At 36.1% G+C, this 16,190-nt stretch overlaps 1 protein-coding gene across 1 annotated transcript; it reads left to right on the forward strand.

Annotated features, from left to right (window-relative positions):
* Positions 1-1,870: 1,870 nt before the first annotated feature.
* Positions 1,871-4,571, forward strand: LOC121367521 (toll-like receptor 4). Its single transcript, XM_041491746.1, has one exon. The coding sequence runs from the start codon at positions 2,227-2,229 to the stop codon at positions 4,417-4,419; it is 2,193 nt and encodes a 730-aa protein (XP_041347680.1). The 5' UTR covers positions 1,871-2,226; the 3' UTR covers positions 4,420-4,571.
* Positions 4,572-16,190: the final 11,619 nt, after the last annotated feature.

Raw genomic sequence — 16,190 nt, forward strand, 5'->3', positions numbered from 1 at the left:
AAGCACATTAAAACAAAAACAAACGAAAGGAATCCCCATCCCTCCCTCAACAAAACTATTTAGCAAATCGCCCCAGTCTTTGGTATACTCGCTTTAATGGTTCCCGGTGATCAAAAATATAATTATCATATACATTTATCATATTTATATAGTATGGTAATACGTGTTTACATTACCATGCCCATCCAAATTTATTTTGTTATCTATAGACCTTTATATATATATACAGTGTCTGCGCTTAACTTTTTTTTGAGTTGCCATCCGGGCAAGTGGTGACAGCACTTTCACTTACCCGGTCTATTTTCACTTGCCCGAATAATATTTTCTAAAAAAACAAAAATATTGCAACAGATTATAAGAGAAAACATTTATTTTGAGTATTTTCCTGCACTCAACCAACCCACCCCATCTCAATGAAATAATAATAATTAAAAAAACTCCTAAAATATAATGTTCAGTGGATACGATCTATGATGTGTACACATAACCAGGGCTGAATCTTGTCGACATGAATTTGTGCCCAGTTTTACATGCCACTTAACTTACCTTAAACCTATTCGTATATTGGACATATGTTTATATGTAAAAGCAGACCCACACCTTTTCATGGTGCAAAGTAGGCTACATAGCTGTACTTTTATTTATTTATTAATTATTGATTTTAAAACAATATGAAAAAAATCGGTCGCCAGGCGGGCAACCTTACTGTGGGTTTTCAGTCGCCCGTCGTCGTTTTCAGTCGCAGGGGGCGATCGGGCGACCGTTAAGTTTGAACCCTTTATATTATATATTAGTGTTTTGTAGGGAGCAAGAGTAATAGATCCCCATCTGCTTTAGTTGATATATATATATATATATCAACTAGAGCAGATGGGGATCTATTACTGTTGCTCCCTACAAAACACTAATCCCAGGACAGTATTGTTTAGCTCACCTTTGCATGTGAATCTATATGGTATCAATATGATAATAATACTAATGTCTTAAATGGCTCTTCATAATCTAAGTTTGGGGAATAATTAATCACTCCCGCTTGATATTTGGCAAGTCGATCCCTGCTAGAGGGGAAATGCCAGATATTATCAATATATACATATATGCGACTTCAGTCATTTGTTATTTTATATACAAAAAATAATACATTAAATGACGGTAGGAGACGCCTTTTTCAATATCTGGTGACAATGTTGGGCCTGAGATGAGTTGAACAACTCATGAATGAATGTTTAACGACACCAGCAGAAAATATAGAGCGGATATTGGGTGTCAAAATAAGGAATATGCATAAATTAATTGACCAACTAATGAAGTGAACTGACAAACTGTGTTAAATGTTGAACACAATAGACACGGCGTAAACCAATTGCCCATCCCTGACCAAAAAAAAAGAAAAAAAAGAAGAAAAAAAAAGCCCTAACAAAACCCTCCAAAATCAACAACCCTCCCCCCACACAATAATAATAATAATAATTTAAAAAAACTGCCCGAAAGAAACAAAAACAAAACAAAACAAGAAACATAAACAAACAATCTAACTACTATAAATGCCAAAGTACATCTATTTTAAAATTCTGTATTTATATCAAAATGTTTTAGAAGGTTTTAAATCAATTATCTTAACTTGCAGCACATTTCGTTTACCAAATAAATCTTATTCTGTCGAACTACGTTGATTACACTCCACCAAAATGTTACGCATGACCAGTTTCACTGGTAATATACACACTGAGTGGGGAGGGACATTATTCGTTGTCAGGTAACAGCAGTGCTGTATATAGGTTATCATGCTTCGTAGCCCAGTGGTTCGACGATAAAAATAACATCATGCGTCATCTGATAGAGCCCGCAATAGGAGTACACACAGGAGCCCAACACACAATCTACTGCACAGCTGTGGCTACACTGTTCAGCTTCTACGTGTTCTAACAAACTAGTTCAGTCAAGGAAGAAGATTCGTGAAACTGGTAGCTGGTGATCATGAAGAATGCTGTGACACGATGAAGCTAGATACTGAAGTTGAACAAATGTGAATTATATACATGCTTGTGCCGATTCACAATAGTTGGATTATGTGAAGAAAATAATTCCTGTTATCAAATAAGTGAAGGATCCTAATGTTAGACGAGAGATTACTGTCTGTTTGTACAATCAGCTAGCAAACTCGACGTCTCCGACATAAAAACATAGAAGTGGATTAAATAGTTCCGAGGCGAATGTGGATTCATTATGTTGATAGCGGCGGTAATTATCATTCTCTCGTTTGTTATGAATGGACTTTGTAACACGACATCGTGTCCATGCGACTTCCACGATACAGTAGCCAACTGTTCTTATAAAAATTTTACAAAAGTGCCTAATTGCATACCTGATAACATAACCGTCCTTTTCTTCGTTAATAACACCCTCACAGAAATAGACAACGAAACATTTTCCAGTTGGCCAAATCTTACATATATTGATGTCACAAATAACTCGATTATCAATATATCACAGGACGCGTACAGCAGTCTTACTTTTTTAGAAACGTTGATTTTAAATAACAACGTTATGGGTGTTGACACTATAAAATCTGCATTCAAGTCGTTAAATCAAGGACATCTGAAGTACCTGGGATTGACTAATGTCATGACTAATCGAGAAATGAAAGATGATTTCTTTTACAATCTGAACGAGTCAGGAATTACACATCTGAAACTGATGTGGAACAACATAGAACGATTTAACATGTCTGTGTTTCGTATTTTTAAACATTTGAAGAATGTCGACCTTAGTTACAATTTTATTTCCGTGTTAAACCTGGCGCCAGACATCCAAATCCAAACGCTGACTGTAAATAATAACAAAGTGTCGATAATTAACGGACACAATCACAGCTATGAAATGAGATACCTGACAAAACTCCACTTGAAGCATAATGACATTGTGTACTTAAAACAGCACTTCTTCCGTTTCTTCCCTAATATTGAGATGGTTGATCTTTCTGAAAGCCCCGCCTCGGTAATATACAAAAATGCATTTTCTTCTCTACAAAATCTAACGATTATAAAACTCGATAATATGTGCGGATTAAGAAGGATCGAAGAGAACGCATTCAACAACAGACACGTAAAATACATTTCTCTAAAGAATAACTATTTGGATTTTTCCAAAGAAGAACACTACTCCCATAATATGTTTAACGGTTGTACGAACTTAGTTCAGTTAAACCTTTCTGGAAATTTGATGATGGATGCAAACAGTGCATACCTTACCAATTTATTTAAGCCAGTGAACCGTACTATAAAAACTATATTCTTAGACCATTGCATACTGCGGATATTACCCGAGACGTTTTCATTGTTCCCAGCACTCACACATCTATACCTTATTGGTAACGAACTCGCATCCATTAGCCATTCGTATTTCCCACCAACGCTACGCTTGCTTAATGTCAAAGATAATGAAATCACAACAGTTAACGAGTCATCCATACCAGCAAATTTAACCAACTTAAAAATAAATTTAGCCCTCAACCAATTTGATTGCACATGCGACTTGATGTGGTTTGTGAATCTTCTTGAAGCTACCAACAGCAGCAATACGTTTTACCAGCACAGTGAGTCTTATACATGCTCAAGTCCTCGTCCCGAATACAAAAAGTCTTTAAGAAGATTTGCTAAAACAATAAGCGAGCAGAAGTGTTTGCTAGCATCTAGCACGATTCTTATGATCATTGCTGCTTTAACGTTCTTGTTTATCCTCATCATTGTGGGAACACTACTGTACCACTATAGGTGGCACTTCCGTTACTTCCTGTACATGCTGCGCAGTAGCCGTCTGGCCAGAGAAGCAGACGACGATTGTGAGTACGTATTTGATGCATTTGTGGCTTATTCACCGAAAGATCTGAAATGGATTCTCGAACAGGCTATACCGAATCTTGAAGAAAGTGAGCATTTTCAGTTGTGCATTCATCAAAGAGACTTTCAGCTAGGCGGCTTGCTTGTGGATGACATTCTGCAGTGTATTAACTCTAGTAAGAAATTCATCATACTTTTATCAGACAAGTTTGCCCGGAGTCAGTGGTGTCAGTTTGTACTGGCCGTCATTCAAAGACAGCTTCGTACCCAGTGTCGGGATATCCTGATTGTAGTGAAACTGGGCAAGATTGACACGAAACACTTAAGCCCATCGATGTTTGATCTTCTTACAACAAAAAACTACATGGAGTGGTCAGAAGACCTTAGGGCAAGGCCATCATTCTGGAGAGGACTAGTTCAGTACATGAAACAGCGACCCAACCTGATACAGTCATGCAGTCAGCCTAACCCATCACGGAAAGTTGAACGACCCAATGTCTGCGAAAGATCCTTGTCTGAACATCCCGGCACGTCTCGAGACATTTGTGAGGATGATCCAAGATATCGCTGCACTGTCTGATAGTCCGAACAATCTCGGCCACAGAACACATCTGTACTTTTCGTTTAACGTTTAACCTAAGACACGTGAACTAAGTCAAGTCATAGTGTCGCTAAACGAGAAACATCCGCTCCCTCAAGTTAAATTATCATAATAAAAGAATTTGCCTCATCTTCTGAGTTTTGACAAGTTTTTTTTATTATGTGTGCTACTCTTATTTGGTTACACTTGGCACGAAACATTTTTTTTAATTTTTTTTAAAAGTAATCCTACAGCTTTGTATAAAGACGCGCTCTGGACACTAGTGTGAATATTCGGCTTGGGGAATACCAATAGTTCTGTCATTTTAATTATATCACGCTTAGGCTGTTTTCTCATTTAGAAAAGTATGCAATAAATCTATAAAACCGCACACTTTTGAAACCCAATCTCTCACCGAGGCAAAGTTCCTTATCGCGTCAATTAAAACATCGATATTGTGCAAAAAACCACGTATACCGTGAGTAAGGTTATGCGGTAACTTTAACTTATTAAAGGGACATTCCCGAGTTTGCTGCACTGTTAAATGTTTCCGATTAATAAAATATTTCTACGATTAAACTTGCATATTAAATATATTGTTTTGTTTAGAATATCAGTGTGTGTATATTCAATGTATTTCTGGTCGTCTTAATATTTGTAAGAAGCCCAAACTAGATTTTGTTTACAAATAATTTCGTACGTACGAAAAATAAAATGTTAGGAAATAAAATGAAATTTAACCTAGTATAAATATTAGAACGATCAGAAACACGTTTAATATACAGCCACTAATAGTTTATGCAGAAAATATCTTTTATATGTAATTACAATCGTTAAAAAGTCTCTGTCAATCGATAACATCTTAAAAATTGCAGCAAACTCGGGAATATCCCTTTAAAAGTAGCAGATTCTAGTTTAAGGCCTTGAACATAGATAATACATTTGGTTAATCTACTAACCCGAAACATAGCTGTATAAAGTTACAATAAAATTCCCTCTAAAAATACACTAGCTCTAATCTCCATAACTGTTACTTCTCAGACACACGTGCGTTTTTAAAAATATGAGAAATGCATTTTGTGATATTAAAAACACCAGGATAACCAAAAACACTTCGAGTGTACGGAAATTGATAATCTAAATAATAAAATCTAAGTAAAGTATGATTTAAGTTATCAAAAACGGTTATAATAGTCAAACATATGTGTTAGTGTTTAAAAACTAGGGCATGTCCCTTTAAAGTATGTTGCTATGTTGTATTTTGTGTTCATGATCGTACACCTGAAATATATATATCTGTAAAATAAAGGAATTTGTAAATGTGTTGTTGCGTTGATTTCATAAAGACATATTTAAACTGATACTTACAATACTAAGGCTCCGCCAAATACGTTATTCATGTTTTGCTTGATTGTTTTCGATTTCCTAACAGAAAACTCGTAGATACTTTATTTTTATTCCAGCTTGTGTATTTTATATATAACTGCATGTGAGTAATCTTTCGTTAAATACACGATTATTTTTGTTCTTTAATACACCAAGGTGGTACAACAAAATATGGCGGTGTTAAAAGTAAACAAACTGCCCAATGCGAAGACCAAATGCGTGGATGGCATTCAGTGTTACACCAAACAATTTCATGCATGTGTTTATTTTGAAACAGCGCATTATGTGTAGGATGTTTCAGTAATGACGTATTCTTTGTATGTAATATCCAGCCAAGGAGAATAATACACGAATGATATAAGGTACATGAAACCACCACATTCCCACCACCTGTGCCGTTTTGGTCATGGCTACTGTTTGTTTTGGGCTGGTTTGGTGGTACTCAACGGATAGTGCTTTTTTGTGATGGGGCGTCCGTTTGATTTCTGTGACTGTTTTAACTACTCTCAGGACCATTTTCTTTAGATCCATCCTGAAATTTTGCATGCTGGTTATTTCACACAATTTTTATTACTAGGGCAGTTTGGGGGTCATATCAAATTGGAGCCAGTTTGGCAAATATATATTAATTGTATGAACCCAAGAGACCATTTTGTTAAGGAAAGGATACATTTTCTTTTGTGTCATCCGTACACAATTATAATTACAACAAACTTTAAAACACAGTGCAGAAGAGCAACATATTACACAGTACAATGAATTTCGGTCAAATAATAGATGGTATATAAGTTAATAAAAATAGACTTATACATGTAGTTGACAACCTTTCCACATAAAATATTTAATTTAAAAAATAGTGTAATTAACCGTTTTTAATGTGTGAGAAAACTGTGAGAAATTACTGTGAATGCCTATGGGATGTGCTAAATAAGGGAAAACTACATAATAAATATATACATGTACATGTATGAGTATGCTTGTCATTGTAATGAATACAGCCATTTTGTTCAGGAAAAAACAAATATTTTACAGAATTTAACTGTCTTTTAAACAGTATTATTTGATCAGTTTATGTTTGCTTGCTTCCCTATAATGTAAAACAATGTGATCTTGGCAAACATATATTTTATATATGTGTCTGTATTTTAAACACATTATATGCTGAATGTGAATTCCAATTTCATATTTATTCAAATTTGCATACTCAAAACGTTTGAATCTTATTTAAAAATAGAAATTTTTACATAATACTTCTTGTATATTTATTAAAATGTTGATAATAATGCTGAACAGTCCTGCCCATAGATATCCACTTAATCTAAATATGAGCTAGTATAGGGTATTGTAAAACATATGTTCAGGCAAGAACATTCTGTAATAAAACTCCATTCCATTTGTTCAAAGTAACATAAAACCAAAAATATTTGGTCAATCTTGATCAAACTTGGTATGCACTTACTTTCTATATAATGTTGTTAATTCTCAAGTTCTTAAATTTTGTAAAAATGTAAATGAGACTGCGAAACTTCACACGTTCAAAACCCCAATAGCAAATGCTTTCAGAATTTCCCTGAAGCTTCCTGTACCTTATATAAGAGGTACAATGTACAAGCTCTCTACAAAAGGTGTTCTAAACACACAGACACAACTCGAACACAGATGACCAGGAATATGCACTGTTAAAGGCATATTGACACAGACCACTGACCTATTTAATGGTCTAACAAAGTATTACCTGAACAAAAATAATTTGATTTGTCCCTAAATGTACTTTATTCAACCAACTTCATAACCACCATACTCCATTTATTAATGACATTTTATAAAAATAATTGAATTATGGCAATGGTTCATAATTAAAAAACTAAAATTGCCAAGAGTGATGACATGGATTTCACTCCATCATGGTTCAGTTAAGGTGATGCGATAGCTAGATTTGGTTTCCAACAATTAATGTAATTTTTATTTAATATCCATTTTTAGAGAAATAAGGTCCTTAAATCTGTGGCAGTATGCCTTTAATAATTTATGACTGTTAATGTCTTAAGCCTGGATCACACTACACGGCGCTAGGCATCTCATGGAGGATCGGGTCATCAGTCAAGTATTAGGCCTCTGAAAATTGAAAAATTACATAACCTATTTATGGGTTACGCAAAAACGACAACACACACACACCATTTAATTTTGTTTAATCTTTTATGTCAATCATACCCTACGTTTAAAGAGCGAGTGATGCGTGAACTAAACTGTTGTCTTGTTTATATGTTGGGTTAGGGCTAGAGTTCATATAGTGTTAAAAACTGTAGATATCTAAATTTCCGAGACCAAAGGGTCGTCAAGTAAATTGTATCTAAAATAGTTTCTTATATCTGATGGCAGAGACGTTTAATGTTATGTTGGAGTTCACGTTTCCAACAAAGACATGTGCTACTAGAAGAAACCCGACAGCCCTATCTGAAACACAATCAACCAGTTTTGGATAGGGGTGTCGGGTTTCTTCTTGTACCGTTTTAGTGAATAACATGTTTGCTTAAAGGGACTTGAGTTCTCTACCATTACAAGTCTGTAACTAAATGAACCCTTGTAACGGCTTAAAGGGACTTGAGTTCTCTACCATTACAAGTCTGTAACTAAATGAACCCTTGTAACGGCTTAAAGGGGCTTGAGTTCTCTACCATTACAAGTCTGTAACTAAATGAACCCTTGTAACGGCTTAAAGGGGCTTGAGTTCTCTACCATTACAAGTCTGTAACTAAATGAACCCTTGTAACGGCTTAAAGGGGCTTGAGTTCTCTACCATTACAAGTCTGTAACTAAATGAACCCTTGTAACGGCTTAAAGGGACTTGAGTTCTCTACCATTACAAGTCTGTAACTAAATGAACCCTTGTAACGGCTTAAAGGGGCTTGAGTTCTCTACCATTACAAGTCTGTAACTAAATGAACCCTTGTAACGGCTTAAAGGGACTTGAGTTCTCTACCATTACAAGTCTGTAACTAAATGAACCCTTGTAACGGCTTAAAGGGGCTTGAGTTCTCTACCATTACAAGTCTGTAACTAAATGAACCCTTGTAACGGCTTAAAGGGACTTGAGTTCTCTACCATTACAAGTCTGTAACTAAATGAACCCTTGTAACGGCTTAAAGGGGCAAGCCCGAGTTTGGTGCAATTTTAAAGATGTTATCGACTAACAGACTTTTTAACGATTGTAATTACATATCAAATATATTTTTTTCTGCGTAATATACTAGTGGCTGTATATTAAACGTGTTTTTGATCGTTCTAATATTTGTACTAGGTTAAATTTAATTTTATTTCGTAAAATATTGTTTTTCGTACGTACGAAATTATTTGAAGACAACATCCAGTTTGGGCTTCTTACAAATATTAAGACGACCAGAAACACATTGAATATACATACACTGATATTCGAAACAAGAAAATATATTTAATATGTAAGTTTAATCGTAGACATATTTTATTAGTCGAAAACATCTTACAATGCAACAAACTCAGGAATGTCCCTTTAAATTACATTATATATTCTTGATTTGAATATCGGTCTCTCTGTAGTATGGGTGTTTTTCGTCATCCCACTATCTGTTATAGCTCAAACTATGTTACGTTCAAATACTTTCATAAAAGCGAATGTATAAAATCAAATAAAAATAATATTTGAGCTACTACAATTATCAAGACGCATTGGGAGAGGGGTGGGGTGGAGGTGAAGGCAACCTGGAAGGAACCAGTTATAGATATTTGTTATAAAACGATTTAGAATGTTTATAATCAACTCTAGTCACATTAAAACAAATATGGAAAATTATTAGCTACATTCCTGTGAACTGTCAGCGTAAAAATGTACCCTCCTGCTTCATAGTTAAACAATAAAATGTATTTAATATGTAATTTTAAGGAATAAAAGGACACAGTTGGAAACCTCGAGCTAGTCGTCAACCACCACAGCTGACCAAAATGAAAGTTTGTTTTGTTTAACGACAGCACCAGAGCACATTGATTAATTAATTATCGGCTATAGTATGTCAAACATTTGGTAACATTTCCATTAGCATCAAGGTTATCTTTTATATGCAGTTTCCTAAAGACATGAACGTACATACCACGACCTTTGACTAGTTGTGCACCACGACTGGTATATCAAAGGCCGTGGTATGTGCTATCCTGTCTGGGAAGATGCAAATAAAAGATCCCTTACTACTAATGCAAAAATGTAGCGGTTTTTCTCTCTATGATTGTCAAAATGTTTGACATCCAATAGCAAATGAATGAATGAATGAATGAATGTTTAACGACACCCCATCACGAAAAATACATCGGCTATTGGGTGTCAAACTATGGTAAATGGGAAAAACTAAAGTGCCAATAGCAAATGATTAACAAATCAATGTGCTCTAGTGGCGTCGTTAAACAAAACACACTTTTGATCAGTTGTGGTGCACTAGATGGAACGAGGAACGATAAAAAACCAAATGAGCTGAATGGATCCCGCAACGCAAGCACCTCAGACGAGTGCTCAACCGACCGAGCTAAATCCCTCCCCCCCCCCCCCCCCCCCCCCCAGCTGTCCAATCAGTGGTGTCATTCAATTTATTCACACTACACAACGGTACGCAACTCCGCTGATGTATTCTAGCTGAACGGTAACTGAATTATCTCCCTTAATAAAGGCAATCCACGACTGACCGAAGTAGACTGTTGGAACACGGGCATCATGCTAAACATTCGAAGATTCCGAATCCGAATTGACATGAAATTGAACGGTGAAGCCAGGACAACGGTGAGCATCTACAATTCAATAAACAAACATATATATATATATATATATATATATATATATATATATATATATATATATATATATATATATATATATATATAATATACTAATATTTTAGTCGATAACATCTTAAAAATGGCAGCAAACTCAGGAATGTCCCTTTAAGTTGTTTTTTTTATTTTATTTTTTTATGTCTGTGAAGTAATCGATTGCAAGTCTGGCTTATATGACTGTGTTTCCCAATCATCCATGAGTTCAAATGTCATTGTTGATCGCGAGTTGTCGATTATTCAAGAACCATAACTGGATGAACTCTGTCTAAACCTGTCCTCTATGTAAATCGGACTATTTCGACGGTACGAAGTGGGTCCGGTTTAGACAGAGTCCACTGTATATATATATATATATATATATATATATACATATATACATATATATATATATATATATATATATATATATATATATATATATATATATATATATATATATATATATATGCATGTATGCATGTATGTATGTCTATCTATCCTTCAAAAACTTCACATTGGTAAAAATAATGCTATCGGATTATTTTTAAAGAATCAAAGACATCGTAAAGACAATCAAGTAAGTGAGCGAATGGTGATGCAAAAACACTATATAACACGTTTGATTCGCATAAACGTAACCATAGTCAACGTTTGTACTGAAACCCAAAAGCGCAATCCGAGGAGCGCGACACTGTAGGTAACGCAATAATGCCAAGATTGACGTCAGCTCAACGCAATAATGCCATTGGGATATTGCAAGCAGGGGCAACTCAACAAGCTGCGGCAAGGCACTTTGGCCTCACCAGACAGACCATCTCTGTTTTATGAGCACGGTACAACACCACTCAAAGTGTTAATGACAGGTAAAGGTCAGGTCGTCCCAGAGTAACCACAGCCGCTCAAGATCGATACATCCGGGTGTGTCATCTTCGAAATGGAACCACAACGGCAACAACCACAATGACACAAATCCCTGGACTACGCAGAATTTCTGACCAGACAGTTCATAATCGGCTGAGGGAGGCAAGAATTTTCCACCTAGAAAACCAGTGCGCTGCTGCTGCTTTTGCTGCCGGGAAGGTTTATTTTCACTTACACTCTACTCTACTTTAGTTATGGATATTGGGAAAAACATGTCAAGTAAATTGATTGATTGTATTTGATGTATTCTAACTGCAGTCATGCATAATTGTGGGGACCACCCAAACTACATTGATCACCTGTTGCATACATACAAACATACATTTGGTATATATAAAGGTTGAGTAGTATATGAAGGATATTCAAGGTAGCATTGAACCATTGGACAATGTTACCAAGTCTCTGTATCTTTAATAGGTTAAATCCACAGTAACTAAAAAACAAAATCACAATACACTTCTAAAGACATACTAAAACTAATTGTAATCAAATCATTTTTAAAACGTAAATGTCCTTATATATGAGTGTGAATATATATGTATGTACTCTAAAATCCACAATAAGTTAATTAAACTGCTGCTTAAACTCCGTAGTCATGAAATGTTAAATTTCAAAATAAACCATCTATACAGGCCCCACCCTGCAGGTTATATATGCTGCTTGAAAAAATTTGTAACATAATAAATAAATAAATAAATTATACTTGTTCATTATAAAATGTTAATGGGTAAGAGCAGGTAAAGGTTGAAGTCCATTGTGACATGGTTCGCTCCATACATATATACAAGTATAAATAAAAAGTACACATCCTGCTATACAGTGCACTTGTAATATCATCTTATGTTTATATGAATGAATGTTTTTACATGTAAATTGAGATCACTTAATGTTTACAACATTTACATGCATTATCTTAGTTTATCTTTTCCTGCATTACCTCCAGCTCCGCTTTCTTCTCCTTGATAGGTTTTCTGAAGGAGTTGAATTTTAAAATTTTTAAAATGATTTCTCTGCTTTATCTGCCTCGATTTCAAGATGCTCAATCGTTTCCTCTTAGCTTTCAAATTCTCCACTCTATTATCATTGGCTTTTTTTTTTCTTTTCCACTTGCACGCTGTTCTTCCAAATGGTTCATACTTTTGCCGAACTGATCTACACGGAAGTATCATCTTGTCTGTGATGCCAACTTTAAGCATACCATCAGCACTCATCGCTGCATCAATAAGAATCCGCTGAGATTGATAAGCAATTTCCTTTTTGTTAACAGCAACCACACTGCTATTAAAAGCAAAACCACGATCAACTGTAGCTTGACCATGCGACATCACAAGTATCAGCTTCACCACTGACCAAAGATTGGCATACTTTACATTATCTGCCATCTGATTGCCCAAAAGGAATCAAGTCCAGTTTGTGAAGAAGAAAAATTCTGGAAAAGGCTCGGCTGTGGAATAACTTCTTCCTTCAAGTAGTCACTAAATTGAGATAAAACATTGTCACTCTTCTCTTCAGGGAATATATTAACTGACACCAAGCTGGTCAACAAATCCTTCATTCTCGTTCCACAATCATCAGGAAAATTCGACACTGAAATTGGATTCGAACACACTGAACAACAAAGTAAGATCAATTTAATTGGAGTCTTGTCCAACAACGTTTTCAGGAGAGTGATGAGGCACTTTCTTGCTTCCATTCTAAATTCTCACTGGTGTCTGTCACCAATTCTTTTCGCCAACAGCAGCTCCTTCACATTCTTGTCTTCTGAAAACTCAACATCGACTTTTGAATATGACAGACAATCTGCTTCAGAAAATTCGTACGTAGACAGTGTACTGCAACTTGTTACAAGCTTACAAACATCACGCTTTAGAACTTTACTCATCACATTCTTTGTCATCACTTCCCAATCAGTTACCATAAATGGTATTATTGGTTTGTCAGTTTGACATTTCAGAAGATACGAATTCACCATGTTGGACACAAACACAGGAAGGAGAACATCATTGTAGGCATTTTTCACCATAGCAAATGTTTTAAACTCTGGAGTAGTGAAGTTTTTTTTTTATTATTCAATCTTTACAACAAATTTCTTATATTTGGCAAAATGTCCAATGGTATATATTTCCACCTATCTATGGCCACAGAATTTTAACGGAAAGCTGGCTGTATCTGTAATAGCTACAACGTCATCTCGACGTGCTGGGGAATCTTTCATTAGTCTGCTAAAATTATGTAGGGTGCTTCCTATGTCCAAGCTTGTTGCATCAAATGAATTCGGAAAGACATTGTGAACTATATATACGCAAAAGGCATGTGCCAATATTCACAAGCACTCCAGATGTAAAATCTTTGTAAAATTTATGGTTGACATTCGGTCCATTCATTGAGATCGGCAAAAGGTTAGCCAGCTTGCAGTGTTCAGTTAAAACTTGAAAAGTGTTTTAGACAGTCTGCTGCAGTTCCGTGTCCCATGAACACAGAATGGTGTGCACGACATTTGTTGATTGATCCATGAATCTTATATGCATATCCATTTGTTTTAACTGCAATTTGTCATTAAGCGATTCGTCAAACAAAAGAACATAATTATTACATTTCTTAATTTTTTCATACAAGATTGACCGAAAATATGGTGCGAGGCCATGGTTCACCACATACGAAGTTTTTCTCTCTCCACACTGGAACGACTGCGCTATTTCACTGTCAGGAAACATCACTTTAAATAGATCAGCAATCCCTTCAGCGCTTTTGTAAGAATAATACGATGTTACACTATTTAACGTCCACATCATTTCGGATTTCTGCGTAGCTTTATTCCACACAAAAGTCTGATTTGGCAATGTCTGAAAATAGAAAAAACAACTAGATTACTTAAAATTAAATACAGACACTGATGTATAAGTGCACATAAGAGATTATAAGAATCCATCACATGAGGTGATGTGGGATAGAAAAAGCAGACCCTCGGTGGTGGAAATTCAACCTGGAACGAAGCTTGCCGAGTTCCAATGTTGAAATTTCCACCACCGAGGGTGTACTTGTTCATTCTCTCGTGACTGCATATCATGAATTCCATCGTGACGGAATCACCATTTGCACGCCAATGTTCGACTTTCAAATGTAATTTTAAAATTAATACGTGAAATACTAATGGTAATGCCTATGCATCAGAAAGTATGCGACTTGTATAACGAATTACCATCCACATTATCTTTTACCGATTGTTAATACTTTGTTGTTAACAGCTGACATTAGCAAAAAGAAAAGAAAGAAAGAAATGTTTTATTTAACGACGCACTCAACACATTTTATTTAAGGTTATATGGCGTCAGACATATGGTTAAGGACCACACAGATTTTGAGAGGAAACCCGCTGTCGCCACATAGGCTACTCTTTTACGACAGGCAGCAAGGGATCTTTTATTTGCGCTTCCCACAGGCAGGATAGCACAAACCATGGCCTTTGTTGAACCAGTTATGGATCACTGGTCGGTGCAAGTGGTTTACACCTACCCATTGAGCCTTGCGGAGCACTCACTCAGGGTTTGGAGTCGGTATCTGGATTAAAAACCCCATGCCTCGACTGGGATCCGAACCCAGTACCTACCAGCCTGTAGACCGATGGCCTGCCACGACGCCACCGAGGCCGGTCTGACATTAGCGTGACAGAATCACTGCAAACAGGACATTGGGCTTGAAACTATCTTTTCTTTTTACAAACTTTGCTAATTGTTCTACATTGAGCGGCTAAGTTCTACATAATCATACACCTTAATAGTACCGAGTTTAAATACTTGGTATACTTCTTCAAAATATCTTATCATTTACCTTACCATATGTTTTAAAAACTGTTACGGAATCACATATGTTTTGTGACGGAATCACGAGTGCACATTTCCTTAAAACAAACTGTGATACCAGTGAACAAAACCAGCTTTATTGAAAGCACAAAACTTGAGAACAATATATATCGAGATCAGAGTGGTAGATAACCGATTGTTCGACTGGTGTATTTAAATGCATTCATCACATATGAAATGCCCTATCACCTCATAGGCCCGAACACTTTTCATGCGCCCACTGTTTACATTCATTGCACTGGATCCAATCCTCGACTTGGGGCTCTAAGTACTGCTCATTACAATGAATTCACCGTGAACGGCAGTGGATTCTTTTTACGTTTCTTAACTTTAGGCTGTTTGCCTTTAGCTTTATGTCGTTTTACTCCAGTTGTTTCCTGAGTCTTCTCTGAAGATGTTTCAATGCTACTGGGATCAACTAGTGGAGAATCATTTACACACAGAGGCCCAGATGCTTCCACTGCATGATCATCCACACCGAAGAGCCCACTAACAGCCTCAGAATCCGGCAGAGTTGACGATGTCACACCACTAGTGCATGGAGAGTGGTCGACGGCCATCCCAATAATGTGCGACAGGCTGTCAAATCTGCGTGTGACGGTATCTGCCTTGTACCAACGCCGTTCAATGCCCGTACTGTGGACCTTGACATAATGCGTGTTATGTGTTCCAGGCATAGAAGGCAGCTGGTTCCACAATGCATTAACGTTCATTTTGTTACATTCAGTCTCTATGTCATCGGGCGACATTAGTATCACCTGAATGTTTGTG

The sequence above is a fragment of the Gigantopelta aegis genome, chromosome 3 (assembly GCF_016097555.1).
Source record: "Gigantopelta aegis isolate Gae_Host chromosome 3, Gae_host_genome, whole genome shotgun sequence".
Taxonomy (NCBI): Eukaryota; Metazoa; Mollusca; class Gastropoda; order Neomphalida; family Peltospiridae; genus Gigantopelta; species Gigantopelta aegis.